Here is a 27,332-nt window from a genome sequence, read left to right on the forward strand (position 1 = left end):
AAGCAATGGTCCATGAATAGAACAGTATTCAAACACATAGTCTCGGCAATCCGTACAATCTAGAAACAAAAAATCACATGTGAACCTAGTCCGTCCAAATTTTCAATATCACTTAAAAATTCATTCTTAAAGGGTTGGGCTCATAGATCTAATTATTTAAAACTTATTTTTTTTATTTGCATAATGAATAATCATCATATAGATATTTAATAGTTATCTATTCTTCAATTATTGGAGCAACAATTAATTATAATGCTTTATTAGCGGTAAGAATATTTTACTTACATAAATAAATAAATAAAATTATGATATGACCTCTATAGTTCAGTATCCAACAATGAAAAGATTACGTATTACTTACAAATATATTCATCGATGTTTGGTTCCTCAATTTCAAAATAGCTCAACCGTCCTTTATTTCGCAAGTTGGCCTGACTCATGTCTGTTAAGAATTTATGAAAGCGTTGGATAATTATAATTTCTGATTTGAGAAAAAGTTTATATAATACAACCTGTTTACCCGAATAAGAGTTTTGACCGCTCCCGCTTAAACAATATAGATTGAAGATTCTAATTTCTTAATCAAAAAATGCTAATAGACAGTAGATACGGGATGATCGTAAAATTTTCCCGCCTAATTATTGTAATTTGAAAACAATTAACTAATGATATTATAGAATAGTATATTCCCTTAAAACAGATACAGTATTCCTTACATTTGTATTTTCATCTGTGGAACACGATATACGTTTTGACATTTGAGTTTTGACAGTGACACCGAATCCGCCGGGCATCGAATTCCGTATTTCCGAGAAATAAAAATTTCAATTTCAAACGAGATTGTGCGAGCTGGAGCTGAAACTTGTTGTTATACATTACATTTTATTTAGAATTTACAATTTTAATCGATTTTTCCATTAGTAATATGAAGCTATCGCCAATATCACAGTAAAACAACACAGCAACAGGTAATTAAAGTTGTTGATATAGCTAAAATTAAAATTCTAAGCATGTGTGACGTCAAACTTTAATGTTTTTATGTGTGCGTGCACGGCAGAATTCTGAGAATTGTGTCTCGGCAATGGAATGAATTTTACATCGCTCGATACAGGTAAATTTCTCGAGGTGATTGCCTTCCCCGGGCAAGCTGTGCTTTGGTTACCGATTATTTGCCTTTTACAAAACAGCTCGCTAACTTATCTTTTCATAGCTGAGTGTTTATCTTAGTAGGTAAGTACGCAGTTAACGTTTGCATTTAATCAGCATTTTTTACACCATTTACGTGACCAATTGTAATTGCATTCTATTCACGACGCTTAACTTTTCAATGATTGAGGCCCAATTTCCATGATTTTTAACTCTACAACCTAGGCTTTTTATGTGATGGTTTCTTTGAAAAAGTTTTTTATTTGGGGTTTTTGATCTTACATGACTTCTTAGTAGATCTCCACTATCAAGCATCCTACAATCTTACAAATTGAAATTCTTTTGAAGTGACTTTTCTTGCATTTTTAAACATTTATCCTTTAATAGTTTCATATACAGGTTGTATTCTGTCTGGCAAACATTGCTTTGATACCAATAGCAAAAATGTATGTCTACAGTAAAACAATTTAGATTTATTTAATTTATATTTTTTTATTTAATAAACTAATATTTACATAAATAAATGATTATGAAGAATTAAATATGGTTTAATTCAATTTTAAAAACATGAACGATAATTTTGTTAACATAGTTTGTTCACATACATTAATTTTAATGTTGACATTGCTTGAATCAATAATATTTTCCTGGTTTTTAATTTTTATACTGAGAAAATATTGTCATAACAACCAAAATCAAGATTTATTACTAATATAAAATTAGACTGTTTTTAAATTGTGAATTTACATTTACTACCAGTTCGCAAGTCAAGGACGTAGAACGGGCAAAAAACTTTCTGCCACTCTTTTCAATCGCCATTATATATAGGTCTATACCTTATAAAATGTGACAACTTATTTTAATCATACCAAAACTGCTTTATTTTATTTACTTTACTCTCAAATTGTTAGTAATCAATCTAGACTATTCTGGCTGTACCTATAGTCAGTTGTTTGATTGTCTTATTTCCTAGAATATGGTCATTGTTTAAAATGTACTGTGTTAGGTTTATGAAACTTGTAACCATAGTTTTTCTCACTTATTTATTGCTATGTAACAAAAATATAATAGCTTCATTGTGTCAATTGACATTTTTATACCACTCCAACAGTAATTAAAAAGTACCCACTCCGCTTTTTTTTTATAACAATTATTTTCGTTATTTTATTATTCAAGACTGAATATTCATATTGAAAATGATCCAGGCCTAAACATATTTCAATATATGTAATTAAATAGTCCTGTGTTGTTTCAGAAAGTTCTTATAATCCAGAACTGGGCATCGGTGGATAAATATGTAAGTACTGTATATGATAAAGTCAGTCTATGTGTCACAGATTTGATTTCTTGATGGTTAAGGTTTACAATTCAATACCTCGTAATAAATATACTAACCTAACCTAACCAAACTAGATAATAATTCGTTTTTTGGACAGTTATTTAAAATAAAATATTAATATACTAACCTAACCTAACCGAACTAGATAATCATTTGTTTTTTGGACGCTTCGACTCGTACATACTCAGTATAATCAAATTCAAGGTATTTAATTGTAAACACAACTCTTGATTTATTCAAACTATCATCCTTGAAATAAATATTATGGGAATATTTTTATTTGTCAGATCACTGACGAGCTTCTTTAGAAAATAATTAATGACAACCTTCTAAGGGTCTCTTTAGTAAAATTATTAAAAATTTATTGTTGTATAGTAAGTAAATACATATATTTGTTATTACAAATTTAATTTTTTACAGAGCCAAGATGTCACTGTGGGCGAGAGCTCAACAGCTACCTCCAGAGAGCCTACAGAAGGTACCTTTTTTAAAATCAGCCTACAATGTTGACATTTTTGTTAAGACTAATAAAAATTATATTACATTACAATAAGTTGCTAGAATTTATTGTAAAAATCTAGATATGTTTAAATTTGACTTTGACTTTTAACTTGATTAGAATTGTGTACACTGCTGTCATGGTTCATATTATAATTTTTAGGTCCGTGCCATCTATGGAGATCATTTTCCTATTGAAGTTCGCCATTGTCTGGCAACATGGATAGAAAGTCGCATTTGGTAAGTCAAATACTAAACAATGTTAAATCACAAATAAATGGTACAATTTTTTTTAATGTAGGAGATAAATGAAAAAAATAAATAAACAGAATTATTATAAGATATTTTATTTATTATAGATTATAGGATTTAATTTGATTAGTGATGCCTTGTTTTACTAACATTTCTTACATTAAATATAATAACATTTCTTTTTTAAACACATCCAAAATAGTTATATGCCATGTATAACTATTTTGGATGTGTTTAAAAAAATGCATATGAGACTATTGAAGTTTGTTTGTTTCTTAAATGTATTTAATAACTAAAATCTATATGAACATGACTTCTATTCTGAATGATATTACAATTTATTAACTTCTATTAAAGTGTAAATATACATCACTTACATTTTTCAAGTAGGTAATCATACTTAAATGAATCTGTCTTGGGCTTGATTCCCAAGAAAAAAGAAATATTTCCTGGGCAAGTTGAGACAGCAGACTGAGAGGTTTTGTTCTTTAATTGTGGTTTATGACATTTTCCTTTCAATAATTGTAATGTGGAGGGAGGGTAAAACTTGCTGAGTTTCTTGCCCGTTCTTCTCAGAACAAGGCCTCCTGGTAGTTTTACGAACGGATGGCGTAGTCTTGCTCTGCGAATTTTGTAAACGTTTTTAACACAAGTATACCCTAAGACGCATCTAAACTGAATAAATGTAACTTGGATGTAACAAATTTTAATTTCTAAAGGACCCCGGAACCAGAAGAGCAGCAAAGGTTCTTTGTTGAGGAGCTAGTGCAGGAGATTCATACCAATGCTGAGCTGATGTTGTCTCCTGAGATGTTTGTTACCAAGATGAAGTTGCTGGAGGCGGCTAAGATCTTCAGAATGCAGTATGGGTAAGATTATAATAATGTAACAAATACTTTATTTAATCATTTTTTGATAAGTGACTGATTGTATTATCTGAAACACAAGAAGTCTTTATATGTTAGATTTTTTTTTATTTACTTTAGCTTGGGATTTTACTTTTACAGTTCTTTATCAGATTTTTGTAATTTTATTTTTTTTATTTTTTATTTTAATTGTTAAGAATTTTTTGACCCTCTATTGGTCCATTGTGCGTTATATCAGTCTGTCATAGTGTTTATTATTAGTTTTTAACTAAGCTCAAAAGACGTAATTTGTTTGATCTATTTGAATTTTATTTATATTTCTATTGTACACAATATTTGCCTTAGAACCTTTAGACCAAATCTTGAGTATTTTTATTTATTATAATTTCCCACTGTTTTTACATATCACTCAGGCGCCGGTGTCACTTGATTTTGCGTTATGTAACTAATTTCACTGACAAAAATCAGTCTATCAAACGAAAAGCACTCACATACAAATATGAGATCTTCGATATCACCAACAGGATTATTACAAATGGTGCAGTAGTTCGCCACTATGCCCCACCAAGTCAGGTGGGCTGGGACGGTGGGGTGACCACATTCAGTAGATCTCATTAATTTACATCACATGTTGCCATATTACTACTTTACTTTACTATTAGGGCCTGTTTCACAATGTATGGATAAAGTGCCAAATAGCTATGCAACACATAAATTATTCGAAAGATAAAAGTTCCAAAGAAGATACTTCGAATTTCATGACGTATAGCGCTATCTGACAGTCGTGAAACGCAAAAATACTATTTATCCTACGAATAAGTAGTAAATAGCTTATTTGGAACTTATCCGGACATTGTGAAACAGGCCCTTATTCATATATTTTTTATTCCAGGCACGCCCCTCACGAGTTGTACACCTACATGCGCCGGTGTCTCGCGATGGAAGTGGAGGTGATACAGGCCGCGATGGGCCCTTATGCGACTCAGCCACAGACTGAGAGGAAATACAGTGAGGTAAATATAAAGATTTTTATACAAAACCCCTTTTTTACCGGATTGAAACTATGTATATTATAAACTTATAATTATTTAAATGTTTGTTAAATTATTACATAGCTTTAATTCGGTAAAAAGTGTCATGTTTAAATGTGCAAAAGCTATGTTGATATATGATAATAGATAATACTATAAAGATTTTTCTATTGAAATAACATCGATTGGGAGCCTCGCTCGTTCCGCGCTCTCGCTCGCACTTTAAGTCTTAAATGGAACGCCTCAGAGCGAGGTAACGCCGCATGCGTCTTTTTTGGTCGTGAGCGCAGCAGGCTCCGTCGAAGACGTTGTCACGCCAAAAAATAACATCGATAGTGCGATGTAAGAAGCCAATGAAGATGGCCAACAAAGGACAGGACACACTGGTTTTGTTTTGGTCTCTAGTCTTTGGTCTCACGGCTTCAACTCGAACTGCTGAACAACTGAACGATTAATTTAAGTCCCGGTTGATTAAATAAAATTAATTTAATTTCAGCTGATTACGGGCTTACAAAATGTCCGTCAGAAAGTGAATATGGCGAGTGAGGAAATACGGAGCTTGCAAGCCAACATTGAATCATTCTCGCTCCAATACCACGAGTGTCTGAAGAATAAAGGTAATCGTTATCTTCAGTGGCATATCCAGCTGAGAATTAAGTAATAAAATATATAAATAAATATTATGGTCGTGCGTTTGAACCCCGTTATTGAGTCCTTTAGTTTAGAATATTGGTCTAAACAAGAGTTCCCCAAACTTTTTTGTGTCGTAGACCCACTGTCGTGGACCCCCCATTTTCATTTCATGGACCCCCAAATTTTTAAATATAACAAATAATATACAAATAAAAAAGAATTGCAAATTATATAAAAGACAGATAAGAATAGTAACAAACACCACAGAGCAAATATAAAAATCACTTTTGTTTTATAAAAAATATATTACATAAACAGATATTAGTTAATTTGATATTATTATAGAACAGGTCGCGCTTAGGATAGGTTTTACCTGATTTGTGTGTAATTAATAATGATTTATTTATGATAGTCCTTTTGTGTTTCACAAGGATCAATATTCGGGCCATGATTTAACCTAAGTTTTTACGAAACTAATAATTATATTCATAATGTCATAAGTTAATATCCCTTAAGGAGTTCTTTATTCTTTAATAGCTCTTCATCAATTTACTATTGATAATGTAATATTTTGTTCCAGGACACATAAATTACTTGCAACAATCGGGTCCCATGACGAACGATCGCCGAGAACTTGAAGCATGCCTTCGTGTGCAGATTGAAGAAATGGAACGGAAACTAAATGCTCTGGTGAGAATTTCTTCTATATGTGAAAATTCGAGACTTGGTTTAACTCATGTTTTGTTATTTGTTTGTTATGTAAATTGTCAAAATGTATAGGATTTTGTTCTGAATCTTAATCCAAACTTATAATTATGACACAAAACATATTACATTTGACATACCGGTCATATCCTTTTTTAATTTTTTTAATAGCCTTTTATTCAGATCAACTTTTTAGGTACACATATAAACATAGATTACATTAAACTAAGTATTGGAAGGTTAACAAAAAAACTATAAACCTCTAGTATTTTTTCCAGTTGTTAGTTATTCTTCTGCCAACTTCTTTACTAATAGGATCTTTTTGCTTCATTACACCTACACAAAGGTCATATAGTAGTATGTCAAAAATTAATTTCTTCTCGTGCCTGATTCAGTTCACTTTGGCTTTAAACCTATGATTTACATACCTTAACAAAGCGTTTGACATGTTAGGGGCCGTTCATAAAATACGTCACACTGAAATCAGCTTTTTTTGACCCCCTCCCCCCCCCCCCATTGTCACGCTGTGTCACACTTTTTGTGACCCCCCCCCCCTAGAAATATTTCGTCGCAAAACTAAGACCCCCCCTGCTGAGTGTGATAAATTCTAGAGAAATTGTATTTTCATTTGTTACTGAATCGAGAGCGCAGGGTACGTGGAAACGTTACTCTCTCAAGTATTGGAAAAATAAAGAAACCCGTTGTGACGGATCGCAACGCCGCTAGAGTCGCGCCACAGAGCTAGCGCTCATGTCAAAAAATAATAAACGGCGAACGTCACGCTGCCCTATACCCCCCCTCCCCCCTTGTCACATCTTGTCACACTCAGCCAGACCCCTCCCCCCCTTGTATGCGAACGTATTTTATGAACGGCCCCTTATTGCATTTGACGCGTCACCAAATTTTACCCACACCTTATTCAAATCTAATACTTCGGTTCATATTCCATTTCGTATCTCAACTCGTAATCTCGTCTTGGGCGCTGTCAGAAAACAGGATTTGACAGCTCTTGAAACTAGCTATAAGCTTGGTTGATGTTCTAGAAATATACAAAACAAAGATTCGTTCTGAATTTATGAAAACAGAATTTTCAAAATAACTGAGAATGTATTTTGGATTTCCAGGTCGCACAAATCAATCAGTCGCAAATGGAACTGGTTGACCATATGAAGGAGAACATCGCCAATTTGAGACAACTGCAGAGTCAAGTTCTTGATGAAGAGCTTATTAAGTTAGTGCCTTATTTGTACGAAATTGATTCTTAGATATTATTTGGAGGATATTTCATTTGATTTTAGCAAATACAGATTTTTATTTAGTCATAAGTTTTAAGTTATTTTTGAGGCCTTAAAAATATTAGTTTTTATTAGTATGCTATAAAATACAATAAATAACTTATTCGAAAAATAATAATAAAACACTCATTTTATTCTAAACTTTATCTTCTACGGTACCGTTTTTGTCATGATCGATTGCATGACAAAAGACGGTGCTGTCTTACCTGACATGTTTGTTGTTTATGGTATAACCATAGCTATCGTTGATTAATACGCTACAATGATGTTTTTTCTTGTATATATTTTTATTAATAGCTTAAATTGGCAGAATCTAAACTATTGTAAAATGAAAGAAAGTTTTATATTTTGTATGTTTGCAACAAACCTAAAAACTACTGCACCAATTTCTTTAATCAATGCTATACCGTAGCAGCATAATAGATTTTTTGGAAGCAAAATATCGTTCATTATTTAATATTCAAATTCTATGGTTTTAAGATGGAAACGTGAGCAACAGTTAAGCGGAAATGGCGTTCCGATGCAATCTAACCTTAACACTATACAAGAATGGTGCGAACTCCTTGCCGACCTAATATGGAGTACCAGACAGCAAGTGAATAATGTTGCAAGAATCAATAGCAAGACGATCGTCGAGCTACGGCAGCCGCATTTGGTGGAAATGCTCGACGAGATGAGTAAACAGGTGATAGTTGGTTGCCATGGCGACCGGAATGTTGCTATGGCGACATGGATGTTGCTATGGCGACCGGGATGTTGCTATGGCGACCAAGATGTTGCTATGGCGACATGGATGTTGCTATGGCGACATGGATGTTGCTATGGCGACATGGATGTTGCTATGGCGACCAGGATGTTGCTATGGTAACCGCAAAACAATATATACAGCCGGGAAATTGTAAACTAAAGTAGAAATGTTATTTACTAAATCTATTTCCCATCGTTAAAATCGGTTATGGTTAACTTGATTAATAAAATAATTAATGTTGATTTAAACGGTTACTTCAAATAAAATAAAAATAAATCAGTGCCGCTACAACCTCTTTAGGTCTTGGCCTCAGATTTCTGAATCTATTTCATGATCATTTTCATAAATCTAATAGGCAAGTAGGTGATCAACCTTTAGTGCCTGACACGTCATCGACTTTTTGTGGGTCTAAGACAATTCGGTTTCCTCACGATATTTTCCTTCACCGTTCGAGCAAATGTTTAATGCGCACATGGAAAGAAACTCCGTTGGTGCACAGCCGGGGATCGAACCTACGACCTCAGGTATGAGAGTCGCACGCTGAAGCCACTAGGCCGACACTGCTTCTAAACGGTTACCTAAGTTTTTTGATAATTCTAAAACAGGCAGTTTATATAAAACCTCGTGGCGTTACAGTTCTTACGCTTTATTTCACTTCTTCGTCTCAGTTTTTTCGTGTATGATCAACCTTCTTTCCCCGACACTCGTCGACTTTTAAGGGTCTAAAGCATGTTTCCAAGATTTCTTCCTTTATTGTGCCAACGAAGCTTAAATGTATTGTATTTTCTCCATTTGTGCATATTCTGGTTCCATGTCAGAGATGAGTGAGAGGCTGAAGCAAATAGCTCAATATTATGTTTCATATTAACTTCTTGTCATATTAATTTGTATATTTTCAGGTGACAAGTTTATTATCTACGCTGGTGACATCCACGTTCGTAATTGAGAAACAGCCACCACAAGTTATGAAAACTAATACACGGTGAGTGTTTTAGATATATAAAGAAATCATATTTATGACTATATGACGTATATATATGACGTCTATATAAAAAAGAAGTATAAAATTTACATTTACTATAGTACGGACGCGGAGCACGAAGAATTTCGTACAAACCTTTGGGCCTACTGCCAGTGGTTAAAAACATTTTTTTTATAAGTACGAATATTAAAAACGGTAGCTTTGATTTTTATTTAGACTAAACGGCTTGATGGATTTATAAAAAGAAAAAGTTATGATTGCGACTAAGATTTGGTAAAAAAACAGATATATCTTAAAAAAACACTTAATTTTAGTCAGAGGCATCTATTTCTGATGAACTATCAGATGTTTCGCCAGATACGTTACTACTTATATACTATACTATAACATATATACTACTTATAACAAAACAAACCAAAGTACATGTGCACCACCACAAGTCTTTATGGTTATGACTAAAAGGTTTACAATCTCTGAATACGGCGGTCACTGCATCTGTGTGAGCGCAACGGCAATATGTTTATGCGCGAGCGACAAAGACATAAGATGAGGGGTCATTCTACGAAATTCTTCGTGCTCCGCGTCCGTACTATACCAGTTCTCAAATCGTATCGTGTTTTTATTGAAAAATGTGCCCGGCCAAAAAGGTTTTAATCTCTGACATGACAAAATGATAGCTGTCAGATTTCTACGGAATTAAAAATCAGAGTCTCTTTAGACAATTTGCAAGCAATGGAGCAATGGATCCTGTTTTTTTTGAACAGACGTGCTGATAGTTTATAAAACCTTATCCTAACTTGTGGAGTGGGAGGTGGACTCTAGACCTCGCTAGTCACAAGACCGATCAAGTAACGCCCCGTTCAGGTCTTACCTGGGCTTCAGATTTTGGTATCTGTTTTATGATAATTTGTTAGCCTGAGGTGATTCACGATGTTTTCCTTCACCGTTCGAGCGAATGTTAAATGCAATGGAGATCGAAACAGGTCTTACTATCAGGTATAAACGCTTGCTGAAGACAGGGGGAGTGGAGAGAGAAATAAAGAGCACGACTGAAGAAGAATATTATTCCTTAATTTTCTTAGTAAAAAAATTACGTTTTGGGTTAACGTACAAAAATCACTTACCTTTTAAGCAGACACTATATATGTCCGTATAATCGTTTTGATACTTGATTACATAAATTGTTGATTGTCATTTTGAAACTTGATTACATATATTGTTGATTGTCATTTTGATACTTGATTACATATATTGTTGATTGTCATTTTGATACTTGATTACATATATTGTTGATTGTCATTTTGATACTTGATTACATATATTGTTGATTGTCATTTTGATACTTGATTACATATATTGTTGATTGACATTTTGATACTTGATTACATATTGTTGATTGACATTTTGATTATTTGTTACAGTTTTACGGCAACCGTTCGCCTGTTGGTGGGTGGTCAACTCAATGTACACATGACTCCACCACGAGTTACCGTGAGTGAAGGATCCTCTTATTAATCAAGTCATATATAGTTCCATAGATTTTTTTAATTATTAAGCCCCTTCGCACGGACAACCGTTACTACGTAGTAAAGATTAAAAATTATATTCAGATACCGGTCCACTTCTTGGGTATTAAACAAGGGAGTGGGGGAAAGTTTGCGCATCGTATTGCAGCGCGGGACACAAACGTCAACTGATTAACCAATCACGCGATCGACATTCCATTATTTTACAAAATCTTCCATAAATATTTTTATAACATATGTTTTACAAAAAATAGAAATTAAAAAATACAATTTATTCATATAAAATAAGCACATAATAAAATAAAAATAGCAGAAGTTTTAAAAAAAAAAAATCTTCCATAAATATTTTTATAACATATGTTTTACAAAAAATAGAAATTAAAAAATACAATTTATTCATATAAAATAAGCACATAATAAAATAAAAATAGCAGAAGTTTTAAAAAAAAAATCTTCCATAAATATTTTTATAACATATGTTTTACAAAAAATAGAAATTAAAAAATACAATTTATTCATATAAAATAATCACATAATAAAATAAAAATAGCAGAAGTTTTAAAAAAAAAAAATCTTCCATAAATATTTTTATAACATATGTTTTACAAAAAATAGAAATTAAAAAATACAATTTATTCATATAAAATAAGCACATAATAAAATAAAAATAGCAGAAGTTTTAAAAAAAAAAAAATCTTCCATAAATATTTTTATAACATATGTTTTACAAAAAATAGAAATTAAAAAATACAATTTATTCATATAAAATAAGCACATATTAAAATAAAAATAGCAGAAGTTTTTTGGTACTTAAAGCAGAAAAAAATCATCAGCAAAACAGCGAATTAGGTTCGAGAAAGGCACCTAACAATACTTTCACTATCGGATATATCCAGCTCCGGAAAATATTCAATCTGTTAAAATTGCGAAGAATTCGAAAGACAGGTGCCTCAACTCCTAGGTTGATTTTGGCAGAAGGAAATGTAAATGGCCGCTGCAAGATAATAAATGAAATCCACCGCAGGTGGTGATAATATCCGAGCAACAAGCTCAATTGTTATTGAAGAGTGATTCCCAAAGTGGGCGTGGCAAGCAGCCTGTGGAATGTGGGGACATTCTCAATAACAGCGGGTGTATGGAGTACCAGCCTACCAGTCGGCAGCTTAGCGTCAGTTTCAGGTATGCTGGGAGTATTTTATTATATCTCTGAGTCTATCTTAGGTATATATGTAAGTAATAAATTGTATCTAGACTTAAAGAAAAACACTTTTAACGGATTGGAATATTAATTATATTATAATTGAATTATTTATTTATTTATTTATTTACACTTCGTTGCTAAAGAAATACAAATAACACAGTATATATAAATTACAAGGGATGCAACGGGCGGCCTTATCGCTAACAAGCGATCTCTTCCAGGCAACCCTAGTAAAGAATAGAAATAAATAAATAAAAAATGATGGGTGCAAGAAGTGCAGAAGTTATATAAAAAACAAAATAAATTTATATTAAAATTTAGAACCTTAATCTATTAGTAACTATATATATTATAATAACTAACTAAAACTAAAAAGCTAATCTTACAAATTGAAGAAAATAGAGAATTACATTTACAAAACGAACAGGAGATACAAGAATTACACAGGTCACGATTGATTAAAGAAGAAGTTGAAAGTGAAGTTATGTTTAAATAAATACATAACTTCAATCCGTTTTCAACAGAAAGTGTTTTTCTTTAGATGTGTAAAAGTTATGTTAATAAAAGACAATACTATGTATCTAGACTTATTTGTATGGGGTATGGTATTACTATGGGAGGGAGGGGGCTATAGGGCTTACATGATAATTAAACGGCCCCTTGTCTATGATATAATAATGATTTAAGGATGCAATGCTGGTCCAGTCCCGTTTAGCCTCATAGCGCCACTGGATATTTATTATTAATAATAAGTATGTTCTGTTGTCTGTGTGTGCATTAGTAATCACTATAAATACAAATGATGACTACTTATTCATTAATTATCTAGTGAAATAAGTAGAGATGAAACGGATATCCGGTAACTATCCGGTATCCGGCCTATCCGTTGGCCTTTATACTATCCGGCTGGATACTAATGGATGCCGGATGCCTATCCGGCCGATTTAAAAAAAGGTCTGGATAAAAAAATTATTTTTAAGTAATTATTAACTTTATTCAGTCTTAGTATCACTTAAGAAATATAATTCGTTTTAGTTGTAAATTTTTTAATTACAAAATTGCAGTTAATATTCTAACTATTCTAATGCAATAAAAAAAAAGAATTAATTAGTACTCATATTTTATAAAAGTAAAATTCCACCTAATGCTAATGCTATCTTGCACTAACTGATGCTCGGGTAAACTTTTGAATCGTCAGTAGTTTTTCTTGAGTTAAACCCAAACCCAAAGTTAAACCAAACAGATATTCGGCTATTCGGCCACATGGTTGGCCGAATATCCGGTATCCGGCCAAACTGCTATCCGTTTCATCTCTAGAAATCAGTCTAGGATTGTATCATGTCATTGTGGGTGTTCAGTATTATGGCATGCAATACAGACTGGTTTATCGTTCTATTGTAAAAAAACACAAATATAAAAATGCCATTTGATCTTAAGATGGATGACAAACAAAACTATGACTCCCGTTTGTCAAAATTCATTACATTTTGACGTACGAAAGTCGGACTTGTGTCAGATGTATGACAATGTTCTCTTTCAGGAACATGCAGCTACGCAAAATAAAGCGAGCTGAGAAGAAGGGAACAGAGAGTGTGATGGATGAGAAGCTAACTCTTCTATTTCAGTCTGAGTTCAACGTCGGGGGAGGGGAACTTGTCTTCCAGGTTAATATTTTAATACATATGTGTGTTTTCTCTAAATACACATACTCTACGTCTGTGTCTATCAAGATTTGAGGTCGCTGCTGTGGTGTACCTTTTATGTATGTTGACATATACGCATTATGTACTTGAATTGTTATAGTGTTAATTGTGTAAGTTGCCCACTTCTCGAGAGTTTTTTTTACGCAAGAATATTTAGAATAAACGTAAAAAACTTGGCGTAACGGGCGGCATTATCGCTTCTTTGCGACTCGTCCACGCTTTTATTAAATAAAACATTAAAAAATTAAGTAAATGCCAGAGTTTGAATCATATTAATAATGCTCATATAAAATTACCTAATCAGAGAGAAAAATTTATGGAAAAAATATGATTATAAAACATTACAATTAAAAAATCCTATTCATAATATTTTTTTATATATTCCTAAAACAAGGCAAGAGAATATAGTGGAAATTCATTTAAGACGAGAAGATGTATAAGAAGAGAAGATGTCCTCATTGTAACTACTTTCCATAACAAAACGACTAATTAGTCAATCTTAAAATGCTGATAATTTTCAGGTGTGGACCCTATCTCTGCCAGTAGTGGTGATAGTCCACGGAAATCAAGAGCCCCATGGCTGGGCCACAGTCACATGGGACAATGCTTTTAGCCCCCCAGGCAGAGTACCCTTCGCTGTCCCAGATAAGGTAACATATTGTAATCTTTAATTTGCTAACAATCAAAACATTATATATTTATATAAAAACACACTTATTATATATCGTTATATATACAGGGCGTCCCACGGCGATGCCACACGGAGGGAAAGTACCTTAAATATTAATGATAGGATATTTTACTGAAAGAAGACATCGTTTAATATTTAATAATAAGTAGAACTGCATTCACAGATTTTTAAAAAATTTCCTACCTCAACCGGGAATCGAACCCGCCAAATGTGACAGTAAAATTACATGTATTTTATAATAGCGTTTGAAAGGACTATTCATAAGCATTATTTTTTCCTTAATAACCTAGCATATTAAATGAAACTAAAAACATAAAATATTACATTTTATTTAAAAAAAAAAATATATCAAATGCTCAAAATGTGATCCGTTCTGTTGTATACAAATTCTCACTCTTTTAATAATTTCTCTCCCTGTCGATTTACTTATTTTTGCATGGTGGATGTTTGAAATAATACGTCTAAGTTCATTTTGTAACTCCTGCACACTGTTGTACCGGTTCCTGTAAACTAAATATTTTACATAACCCCATAAAAAAAATCAAGTGGGGTTAGATCTGGGGATCTCGGTGGCCATCTAATTTGTCCAAAAGTGCCGATCCAGGAAGGAAAATGTTCATTAAAAAAAATATTTAGTTTACAGGAACTGGTACAACAGTGTGCAGGAGTTACAAAATGAACTTAGACGTATTATTTCAAACATCCACCATGCAAAAATAAGTAAATCGACAGGGAGAGAAATTATTAAAAGAGTGAGAATTTGTATACAACAGAACGGATCACATTTTGAGCATTTGATATATTTTTTTTTTTTAAATAAAATGTAATATTTTATGTTTTTAGTTTCATTTAATATGCTAGGTTATTAAGGAAAAAATAATGCTTATGAATAGTCCTTTCAAACGCTATTATAAAATACATGTAATTTTACTGTCACATTTGGCGGGTTCGATTCCCGGTTGAGGTAGGAAATTTTTTAAAAATCTGTGAATGCAGTTCTACTTATTATTAAATATTAAACGATGTCTTCTTTCAGTAAAATATCCTATCATTAATATTTAAGGTACTTTCCCTCCGTGTGGCATCGCCGTGGGACGCCCTGTATACACGTTGTTTACACATGATCTCAATTCAAATCCATTTATTCCAAGTAGACCACCTAAAATGGCATTTTGAATGTTAAATAAAATATAAAGATGATTCTAGTCGTGCCTTCCAAAACATTACGAAGAATGGGCAAGAAACTCCACACTTACTATTTTAAAATAGGATATACAATATTTGTATACATTTTTTAAATAATATGAATTATGTGAAGAAAGTGTACTCCCAGAATAAAATTATTATTCAGGTCTATTATTGTATTGTTATATATGTTCCTTATATGTTCCTCAAAACCATAGAATATGAGACATTACAGAGTACCGTTCTTCTCAGAACAAGACCTCCTGGTAGTCTTGCGAACGGATGGCGTAGTTTTGCTCTTTCGCGAATTTTGTAAACGTTTTTGACATTCATAAGCATGCCTTAAGTCGCATCTTAATAAATAAATTTTGATTTTTGATTTGAATAAAAAACAATAAAACAGTGTGAGATTAACATACAATAATGCAATATTAGGTTATTACAAAATTAGATCAGAAACCAATCGATTTTATCCAGACGATATGATTGTCTTATGGAGAAGGACCAGTATACTTCAGAGAATTCTTATCTTGAATCCAATCCAAGATTGAACACCTCTACCAGGCTCGTTCATTTGTTTTTGAAATTTTTAACCAGTACGTTCATATATACTATAAAACGTTTTCAGGTAACTTGGTGTCAGTTGGCTGAAACTCTTCGCATCAAATTTTGTTCAGCAACTGGTGGCGATCTGTCTGAGGATAATCTGAGGTTCCTGGCCGAGAAGATTTTTAGGTTTGAAACTAGTTTTTTATTTATTCCTCATAATGAAGTGTGACTGTACTGAGTTGGCAGCACAGCGTTTTGTGCCTGATATTGATGTTTTAGGTTCATATTCTAATTTGTATCATTCATTCGTTCATTCATTTTATTTTTAATGGCGACTTCTGTGTCAATCACAATTCCGCCAATGTCACGTTCTAAGCATTATCACGGTGAGGATAGATTTGATGGATTGAATTAAATCTAAGCAGAGTTACCCAAAACAATAATGACTTCACAAAAAAAGACAACACACACAAAGTTTACATCAATCACAGATATATAATAATATATACAAGAGGTTAACATAATACTACAAGTTATGGAGGGGAGAATCCTATAAATTTTTATCTAAAGACACAATCTTGAGCACTATCAAATATGTCAAACTTCAAGCAAAAGAAACTGTTTGACAGCTCCTGAGACTAAACTTAAAACCCAAGTCAAATCAGTCGTTTCAGTTAGGCCTATTGGAAAGGCAATTTTGAAAGTAAAAAAAAAATGACTCAACTCTGATTTTTCATTCCGTAGAATTGTCATAAGTGATGCTACTAAAAAAATCTCCACCGAAAAAGGCACAAATTTGACCCATTTGAGGGCAATTAAAAATTAAATGTTTCATATATTTTAAGTTTTACCTACAAAAAGGTAAATCTAAATATTTATTTACTCAAGTAACCGATAGTAATACAAAAATAACATATACTTCAATATATCGATTTAACTTTTATTACTTTATTTTATTCTCTAGCTGGCATCACTGCCTACTAGATCCAGGTTTAGTAAACCTTTAAAAAAATGTTATCTTTACCTGTGAGTTTTTTTTTGTTTGTAATGAAAAGGGACGTACGCACCGTACTTAACGATATGGATACAATATAATGTATGTATAGACTCAGATGTTTACACTCGTATTGAAATCGAAAAATGTGCCAAAAAGGTCGGCAATCTCTGACATGTCAAAAGCGATATATGTCAGAATTCTACGGAATTTAAAAACAGAGTAAAGTTTAGATTTAAATAATATTGCCTGTGTAAGGGCTCATACTGCAAAATCATGGTTTCGAAAAACAAATTTTAGTCTATTTTAATAGAGAAAGAGTAATTTTACAAGATTTTTCTACTAATATTAACAAAAAAATGTTTTACCAAAATCAATACCAGACTATACAATATGTTTAGTATAATCTCCAGGACAAGTCTCCCCATGAACACCATGGAGCTGAACGCCATGACGGTCAGCTGGACCCAGTTCTGCAAAGACGCACTACCAGAACGGAATTTCACCTTCTGGGAGTGGTTTTACATGGTCGTCAAGGTTACGAGGGACTATCTGAGGACGCTCTGGTGTGATCGGTGAGTATTCAATCATTCGTTCATTCATTCTGTCAGATTTTGCATAATATATGAGCAGTGTCAACAGTTTATAGGTTTGTAGGTGTTTCAAATCCCGTTGCACCAAAAGAAATGCTTTGCTTTCAAATAAAGGCTTTGCTAAATAAAAGTAATAAATAAGGTAATCCCTCCTATCCGGTCCGGGCCTACCGCGTTATAGAATATCGCGTTGTAGAAGGATTCTCAGAAAACAGTTTTTTTTTATTTCAAAAAGTAGGAACACTTTTAATGTTTAATTTATCCCCGCGGTATACGGGGAACGTAAGTTCAAGCAAATTTACTGCAATTTCTCCCCCCCCCACCCCATCTTATAAGCAAAAGTAACTGGCAGTAAATGTAAAATTAGATTAATTTAATATTTCTTTTTTTTGACGTCCATAAGCGTACATTATGTTACCTATATGAATAAATGAATTTTGACTTTGACTTTAACCTAAATCTCAAAAATAGCACATAAACGTATTAATTTTTAGTAGCAATCCTCGAAAATTCATTTCGTTTTCAAGAATAGACAATGTGTGAGTAATATGTGTAAAAAAGTAATTACTGTTGACGTAAACACAAAATAAGAAAATTAAAGAGGGGTACCCCCCTGGAGTTCTTACGTAATACTTAACGGCCACGTATGCGAACACGCGTTAAAGAAGGATTACTGTATATTTTTATTATTGTGTTTATATTTTCAGTCTGATAATGGGTTTCATCCAAAAGAAGCAAGCAGAGGAGATGTTGGCTAAATGTCCTCCCGGGACATTCCTACTTCGCTTCTCGGATTCTGAACTCGGTGGAATCACTATCGCCTGGGTTGGAGGTGAGTACTATAATGATATCTTATATCTTTAAACGAGCAATTCTTGTATGTATATATATATATATAATTGGAATCTCGGGATCGGCTCCAATTTTTTTCATGAAATTTATACGGTATACGGCGGGTTTTGGGGGCGATAAATCGATCCAGCTAGGAATAAATGATAGGAAATAACAAAAAGGTGGTGTTTGATTAGTCCCAATTTAAACTGAAAAATGAATCTTCCTGACATCTATCGGCGAATAATAATACTATTTTTTTTAAATTTCCTTTAACGACACAACAACACTAAAGCTATTCCAGCATATATATTCTATATTGTTCATATTTCATCATTTTATTAGTATGTAATTTGTACTTAAATATAATTTATATCGAGCATAGCTCGGCCATCCAGGTACTATAAATTTTATGAACAATTATATATATTTCATTTGTACAAGTTTTTTTACTCCACGTTTTTAAAGCCTTTTTTATTCAGATTGCAGTTATTTATTTTTTTTTAAATTAAATATCAAATCGGTAGTTAAAGATTTCTCTGTCCAGATGGAAACGAAGTGTTCAGCCTACAGCCGTTCACATCCCGTGACCTGATGCTGCGATCCCTCGCCGACCGAATCCTGGATCTGTCCCAGCTGCAGTTCCTTTACCCCAACGTGGCCAAGAATGATGTCTTCTCCAAGTATTATACTAAGCCTGGTGAGTTGGAACTATTACATGAGGTATGATTAAATATTGGGCATGGGGCATAAGACTATTGTGGGTATTTATCTATGATTTGACGATTTAGAGCGTGCCAATTATTAAAAGGCCGGCAACGCACTCGCGATTTCTCTGGCATTCATTGTCCATAAGCGACAGATATTTCGGAACCAATTCCATTTTGAGTCTTTCAAGAAAAGAGCGTGCCAATTATTAAAAATCCGGTAACGCACTCGCGATTCCTCTGGCATTCATTGTCCATAAGCGACAGATATTTCGGAACCAATTCCATTTTGAGTCTTTCAAGAAAAGAGCGTGCCAATTATTAAAAATCCGGTAACGCACTCGCGATTCCTCTGGCATTCATTGTCCATAAGCGACAGATATTTCGGAACCAATTCCATTTTGAGTCTTTCAAGAAAAGAGCGTGCCAATTATTAAAAATCCGGTAACGCACTCGCGATTCCTCTGGCATTCATTGTCCATAAGCGACAGATATTTCTGAACTAATTCGACTGAGGGTCCTTCAAGAAAAGAGCGTACCAATTCTTAAAAGGCCGGCAGCGCTCTTGCAAACCTTCTGGCGAGTGTCCATAGTCGGCGGTGTATCTGAGCATCAGGCGATCCTGCCCGTCTTGCTCCTGTATAATACTCATATTTGTTCGTTAATCCTTGACATTATTAAATACCTTATACTTAATAATAAAATTAATATAAAAAAATCAATGGCGTTACAACCTGTTTAGGTCTTGCCCTCAGATTCCTGAATCTGTTTAATCATCATTTGTTAATCTAATAGGCAAGGTGACTGGTCAGCCTTCTTTGGGTTTTTTGGGTCTAATACAAGCCAAACCGGCTTGCCTTACGATGTGTTCCTTCACCTTTCGAGCGAATGTGCACATAGAAACACCAGATCTCAGAGATGAGAGATACGTACGCTGTATACGCTGGGTTATATATTACTCACTAGTAATATATATTGCACCCGTGCGAAGCTGGGGCTGGTAGTAGTGCAATGCTGATGAAAAGCAAGTTTTTATTATGCATTGTTATTTTCTTCGCTGGAAAGCTCCGATAATAACGCAACATATACCATATAGACATATACCATCACGGACTTTTCTGTAGACCTTTTCAATGTGTACAATACTTAGTACATTATTTTGATAAAACTCGTAGGGTTGAGCCTGCGTTTGCAATGTAAGCGGAAAAATGTAATTATTTACGACATCACATTAGAAACCTCAAAAATAACGGTACTTCTCCACTATTTTATGGATGTTATTATACATATAAACCTTCCTCTTGAATCACTCTATCTATTTAAAAAAACCGCATCAAAATCCGTTGCGTAGTTTCAAAGATTTAAGCATACAAAGGGACATAGGGACAGAGAAGGCGACTTTGTTTTATACTATGTAGTGATGGTGTATATATGTTATAGAAAATGACGTCCTAAAGAACGGCTACGTGAAGCCTGTGTTGGTGACGACGCTGCCCCCCTACATGTCCCCCTCTCCGGCGTACGCGCACTCGCCCGACTCGCACCGCAACACGCCCTCCGTGCATAACAGGTACGATACTATAAACTAATACCGTCATTCGCTATTTATTTATTTCTTAATCCTACAGCTTACATAAATTATATATAATAACACATACACTGAAAATATTAATATATAGATATTATATACATCATACACTTATTGATTACTGGCAGACCCGACAGATATTGTCCTACATGATGTTTGATTAGGATAGGATAATAAACAACAATTTGGTTGTATAAATTAATAACCTAGAAGCCTGTAGCGCCATCTGCCGAATCTATAGTAAATATATATATATATTCACAAAAAAGGCCATTTCATTAAAAATCTTCAAAAATTGCCTTACCCAGATAGAATGAACCTGTGTTTTTTTTATGCGTTTTCTTTTGTGAAGTACAGTTACTTTTTAATTTCTTTTCGTATTGGAAAATAATTTACATTTTTGCGATTATATTTTTGTATTAATCATTGTTACTGAATTCACTTATGTTTTGTACAAAATCTTAGTTAATTAATATGGGTCTCAAAAACATACATTCATTCAAAAAGTTTATCTTATAAATATGCTCACTTTACGAATTTAATACAACATACAATATACTGAAATATCTTATCAAATTTTTATAAAATTAGTTGTATTACATATCTTCTTTAAATCATTTTCATTTAATATCTTTATATTAACTTTTTTTCTCTTTTTATCTTTTGTTTTTGTGGCTCAATAGCGTACGACATTTTTAGTCTTACAATGTCGGTACTAAAAATACGTAAGAATACGTAAATAGTTAAATAGCGGATGCACCCGAACCACGTGACTTAAGTTATGTTAGACATTTCCTTTTTTAACACTTTATTGTTTATATATCTGCTGAAAATAATATTTGTTATCGATAAATTCCGATTTGTCACCTGCGCACTCAAACTGCCCATAAATCCATTTCACTGCTCATAGCCCAGTCATATTAGGTAAGAAAAGGGGTCAACCTCGGAATTAAAGATCATAAGCTGCAAATTGGTATGAACCTTTGTTTTGTCATTCTAAATGTTGTCTCAAAAGTCACAATCGTTATCGTGTCCGCGTCTCAAGATATTCAAGGTCAAAGGTCACAAAAATCGGTTTTTCGCGAATATCTGGCTTCCTATCGGTTAAATGAGATTTGCATTTATTATAAAAGTTGTAGGCTATAAAATTCCCTACAACTTTTGTTTAAACTTTTTTTTCATACGACCAACCGTTTTGAAGGTAGAGCGCGAAGTGCACATCGTACAGTCATATACGGCCTAATGCAAGGTCAAGCGTGAGTTATGGTTATCAGTACGTTATAAAGTCAATTATTTACTTGGAAATTATAATTATTAAACAATTATTTATGTACTAACTATTAATTATTTATATTTAATTAAAGTAAGTAACTTGATTATTTATATATAATTATTCATATTTAACTATTTAAGTACGATGTGCACTTCGCGCTCTACCTTCAAAACGGTTGGTCGTATGAAAAAAAAGTTCAAACAAAAGTTGTAGGGAATTTTATAGCCTACAACTTTTATAATAAATGCAAATCTCATTCAACCGATAGGAAGCCAGATATTCGCGAAAAACCGATTTTTGTGACCTTTGACCTTGAATATCTTGAGACGCGGACACGATAACGATTGTGACTTTTGAGACAACATTTAGAATGACAAAACAAAGGTTCATACCAATTTGCAGCTTATTATCTTTCATTCCGAGGTGAAAGCCCTAATATGACTGGGCTATCAGTATTTATGTTAATATATATAAATCTCCTAGTCACGATGTTTGTCCGCTATGGACTCCTAAACTACCGAACCGATATCAATCAAATTTGCACACCGTGTGTAGTTTCTATCTAACTTAAAAGATAGGATAGCTGACATCTCAATTTATACACGCAACATTATTTTATTGCAAATAATTATTTGTTATTTGATACAATTCTAACAGATGGCGCTGTGTTAAATGTACTATCGTTTCACATAAGTTATCTACCTTTCACATAAGTTATCCTACCGTTTCCCTTGAATAGTTTACTCCTACTTACTAACGAAACCTACTATACAAGTGCCGCGATAAATCAGTGCCTTTTAATTTAATTGATTCATCATTGCATGTGTTTATTTTTTTCGGTTATTTCTATTGTTTTTGTGTTTTTCTTTAGGTACATGATTGACTTCTGAAGCATGAAGATTTTGTTTAAGTTTGTTTTAGTAGTCACATCCATTTTTTTTAAGTATTATTTTTCCAAAAAAATCAAGACTGCTTTTAAAAATGAATTAAAAATCTCAATGAAAAAAAAATGCAATATTTTAGTATTTTTACTAGATTTAAGTTTTGTGATTTATTCGTAGAATAGGTTTAGAATTAAGGACATGGATATAAGCTTCGAATTCACCTTCAGTTTATTCAAAAAAGCTGCCAAAATTGTTATTAAAAAAAGCTCAAAGGTTGGGCTACCGTCATATCTAAAGTAAAATCAACGCTATAGTATTGATAGTAAGGATGTAGCTAATGATTTTGGACAAGATTATGAATCGTCATAAATACCCGAGATTTATCGATAATCTCACCCATCTCTCTGAAGAGCAGAAAGCTTGGGTTGAGGCCTTAATTCTCGTAATTTTTGTGTTATATTTTATGCAAATACCCTCATATGCATAAAATCCTAATCTTTTTGCGAAGTTGTACTCAAATTATTCATCTCTTTTTGACAAATTGTGCTTACGATGTGACAGCTTTAGGTAATACAGTGCAGAGATTTAGATTTTCAAATATGAAGGTAGTTCACGAAAATTGTTAAGCTACTACATATACTTTTTATACATTTATTTTTGTCGTTTCATTTCTTTTTTATTATTATTTGCGAAAATGGAGTTTGTAAGAAGCTTATGACCTTCAATAGGGACCAATTTTTACATTTCCAGTGTCATTTACTTACTCGTTAGCCTATCTGTTCTATGCTATATTAAATATGCACTGTATTCTTATTAAATAAAATGATTCTATTTAAGAGTTTTGTCGCTAATGCCATGATATACATTAGATTACATCCCTCTTATATCCTCGTATACGATTATAAATTGAGACTGCAGTCAAAGAGGTATTAGGACACTTGAATCTAACTTAGCGCATATCAGTCGTATATCAAAATCGTGGTACGAATCGAAACTCGACTCTCAATCTTAAATATCGTTGAATATTGTATTACGTATGAAATATGTACTTGATAACGACTCATGCGCACCCAAGACTGGTTGGGTTACATGTTGGGAACGAAGTTGTACTAGCTTATTTATACACAACCGTTTAATATGGTGTAATATTTTTTTATAGTTGCGGAACGACAATCCTTCAACTATAAGTGGACCAAAACTAAAATATACAAAGTGTAATGAAGATCGAGAATTTAACTTTCTTGCAATGTTATTTATCCATTAATAAGTGATTATTAAATCCGTAAAACAAAGTCTTTATCGCTTTTCAGTGATAAAGTATATATATACATAATAATGAAGTATATGAAATAATATAATCACTCAAATATGCAGTGGTTTGCGCGTATAACGGGAACCACTAAATTTAGTATACTTAGTTTATATTTAAAACCTTTGCACACAGTTATTCATTGGTACATAACATTTACTGGGAATATCAGATTGACCCATAAGTTAATTTAATATAAAAATTCCCATTTCATGCAAGAATCTATTAAATTTTCGGTTTTCATTACCTTATGTAGATAGTCAGGAGAGAAAGCATGTCTGTATAGACGATTTTACGAAGTTGAGTTGTTATAACTAATTGATGTTTTCGATGTTATGTAGATAGGAATCAAATTGGTGTTAAATGTTGTTGTTCTCTTGCCAAAATAAATGTTAGAAATGCCTTCATAAAGGGACAAATCGCTCCTGTATTTGAATTCGACTATGTGAATTGTCATTTAAATGTCAAACTGACGTAATTGCGCCCATTTGTGAAATTTCGTTTTGGTTATATGTATATTCTTTAATAAAAATATTTTGAAACTGTCTGAAAAAAAATAGTGTTTTTAGAAATGGACGAACACTGATGAAACAAATATTTGGTTATTATTAACTATGCAGCACTAAAAAAGCAAAGTTTCCGGTGTGAACTATTTAGTATTAATTAAATTATGAGGAGTAAAAAAAGTGATAAAATTCTAATTTAAACTAATTTTGACTGTTTCTTAATTATACAAAGCCATTTTATATATGATCCAAGCTTAATTAAACATCGAAATACAACGATCGTTAACAGTATTTTTTAAATATTAGGTTAGTATAAAGTATGTCAATTAAAAAAACTACATATCATGTTTGAAAGTGCCGATTTCCTTTCTTATATTCAGAGCTACTAATATTTCAAACATCTATGAATCGTATTAAAACGTTTTATTTTATCTATGTATTATCGCGTTTAAGGAAATATTGAACAATTGTTACATGATTAAAAGTGAAAAATTTCCTATTTAAAACATTTAATTGTAACCCACTCCGTCCTGAATGTATAAAAAATATGTTTTTCGAAGCCTATCAAATATATTGGTAATTATATATCTACGCATTTATCCTGTATGGTTAATTTACTACTTAATTATATATATCGTAATTTGGCTCGACATATTGATTGTATTATTTGATCTCGATTGAAAATAGAACTGTGAACATATCGCACAGATAACAATTGTCCATAGCCAATATTCTGAGAAACCTTTAAGCTGTAGCACAGACTAGTATTGTAAAAAATACTGAATCACAGATTACGTGACATTGTGTGGTAATTGATTGAATGTATAGACTATAGATGTTAAATGCACAAAAGTATTGTCCGAGTTTAGTAATGATTTAAAGCTTTTTAATGGATGTGACTATTATGATTATATTAAATGTGCTCAAAGATAGTCTTGATAAAATGCGTTAGAATATTATTTTTTAATATTAGATTGGTATTTGTACGTAAAAATGTATACGAATAACTCCAGAGTGGAAGAACTCCGCCACTGTTTGAAATATTATGTGTTGTTTTTATTTGTAGGGAAACACATATAGTAACTGATATACAGGGTTATTGGTAATTCGACGGTTTCTTGTTGAGAGGTGATAGATAACTTAAAATAATTTTAGCTACCGTATCTATCAAAATTGAACCGTATGTGAATTCTCATGTTTAGTCGTTTTCTTTCCAAAATAAGTCAAAAATGCAACGCCAAAAATTTGTTTAAAAAACGTAGCTACCAATTTTGAATATATTTTATCTTCTGATTAATAAAAAACTATAAAACACTGGTTAATAACCGATATTTAAAAAAAATCTTAAAATTTAAAATTGCGTTTTGAAAACTGATTTACTTTAGTTTTTTGAGCTGGCGATATTTTAGGCTGGGTGTTAAAATTATTGCAAATAGTCATCACTTATCCTAACGGGATCAAATAAACCCAAACCCTGTACATATATAGATATCAACATATATATATTTTTTTATGTTTCTTGATAAAGTATGTCGTTTTTACTCAAGTGAAACAGGCCGAGATTATATTGCACTGTGAGATGTTATTATTAATATTGGTTTATATTTTAATGAGACAGCAAAATAATTGTTTAACAATCTATCGCATTTTATTAAATTTTATCAACATAAGTGTTATGATATAAGCAAAAATAAGTATATTACTGTTTAATTTGACTAGATATAATAATAAATATACATGACAATGTTGTACGTTTGGATGTATTTATGATAAATATATGTGAGATTTCAATAGATTGATTTTTCTTTTAATTTTGAATTTTGCTTTTTCGCTATGTTTTTTAATGAGAAAAAGGATAATTCAAAATTCGAACCACGCGAAAATGCAACACAGACGGTCGTTTATTTTAATTTTGACATTTCTGTACTTTGTTTTGTTTTAGCGTAACTCAAATTGTAATTTATAGTCTGTGGTGACATTTTGGCGATGATAGGTTTTTGTTTTTTCTGTCTCTTCTAACGACCGCTAACGTGTTGCATTTTCTTTCTTTCCCGATCCGTTGCTGCCATGGTGGAAAACTCCGAACACTCACTACACTTCATATATTCTATAAATATGTACGAAAAACAAATATTGCAATGATCAAAACCATTGTTGAATGATTTTATTGGAATTTTAATAATTGCACTTTCTTCTCAATAATACAACATTCCTCACAAATCATTGCGCACATTCTACACAACATCAAACAAACATTAAACTTACAAAACACACACAAAACACTTATAAAACACTTA

At 32.4% G+C, this 27,332-nt stretch overlaps 1 protein-coding gene across 10 annotated transcripts in view; it reads left to right on the forward strand.

The window, feature by feature from the left end:
* Positions 1-782: 782 nt before the first annotated feature.
* LOC110992522 (signal transducer and activator of transcription 5B) overlaps positions 783-27,332 on the forward strand; it is a 30,158-nt gene continuing 3,608 nt past the window's right edge. For 3 of the 10 annotated variants that reach the window (XM_022258381.2, XM_022258377.2, XM_022258383.2), the window contains exons 1-20: positions 784-968; positions 2,402-2,443; positions 2,906-2,963; positions 3,147-3,223; positions 3,955-4,104; positions 4,994-5,114; positions 5,629-5,749; positions 6,346-6,455; positions 7,595-7,701; positions 8,246-8,450; positions 9,413-9,495; positions 10,917-10,986; positions 12,046-12,200; positions 13,763-13,886; positions 14,447-14,575; positions 16,430-16,536; positions 17,746-17,919; positions 18,645-18,769; positions 19,316-19,468; positions 20,916-21,045. In XM_022258381.2, the coding sequence (XP_022114073.1) occupies positions 2,913-2,963; positions 3,147-3,223; positions 3,955-4,104; positions 4,994-5,114; positions 5,629-5,749; positions 6,346-6,455; positions 7,595-7,701; positions 8,246-8,450; positions 9,413-9,495; positions 10,917-10,986; positions 12,046-12,200; positions 13,763-13,886; positions 14,447-14,575; positions 16,430-16,536; positions 17,746-17,919; positions 18,645-18,769; positions 19,316-19,468; positions 20,916-21,045 (2,192 nt within the window). In that variant the 5' untranslated portion in view covers positions 784-968; positions 2,402-2,443; positions 2,906-2,912. The other 7 variants (XM_045633182.1, XM_022258380.2, XM_022258384.2 and 4 more) reach the window with 6 other exon arrangements.

This window comes from Pieris rapae, chromosome 22 (assembly GCF_905147795.1).
Source record: "Pieris rapae chromosome 22, ilPieRapa1.1, whole genome shotgun sequence".
In the NCBI taxonomy this organism is placed as follows: Eukaryota; Metazoa; Arthropoda; class Insecta; order Lepidoptera; family Pieridae; genus Pieris; species Pieris rapae.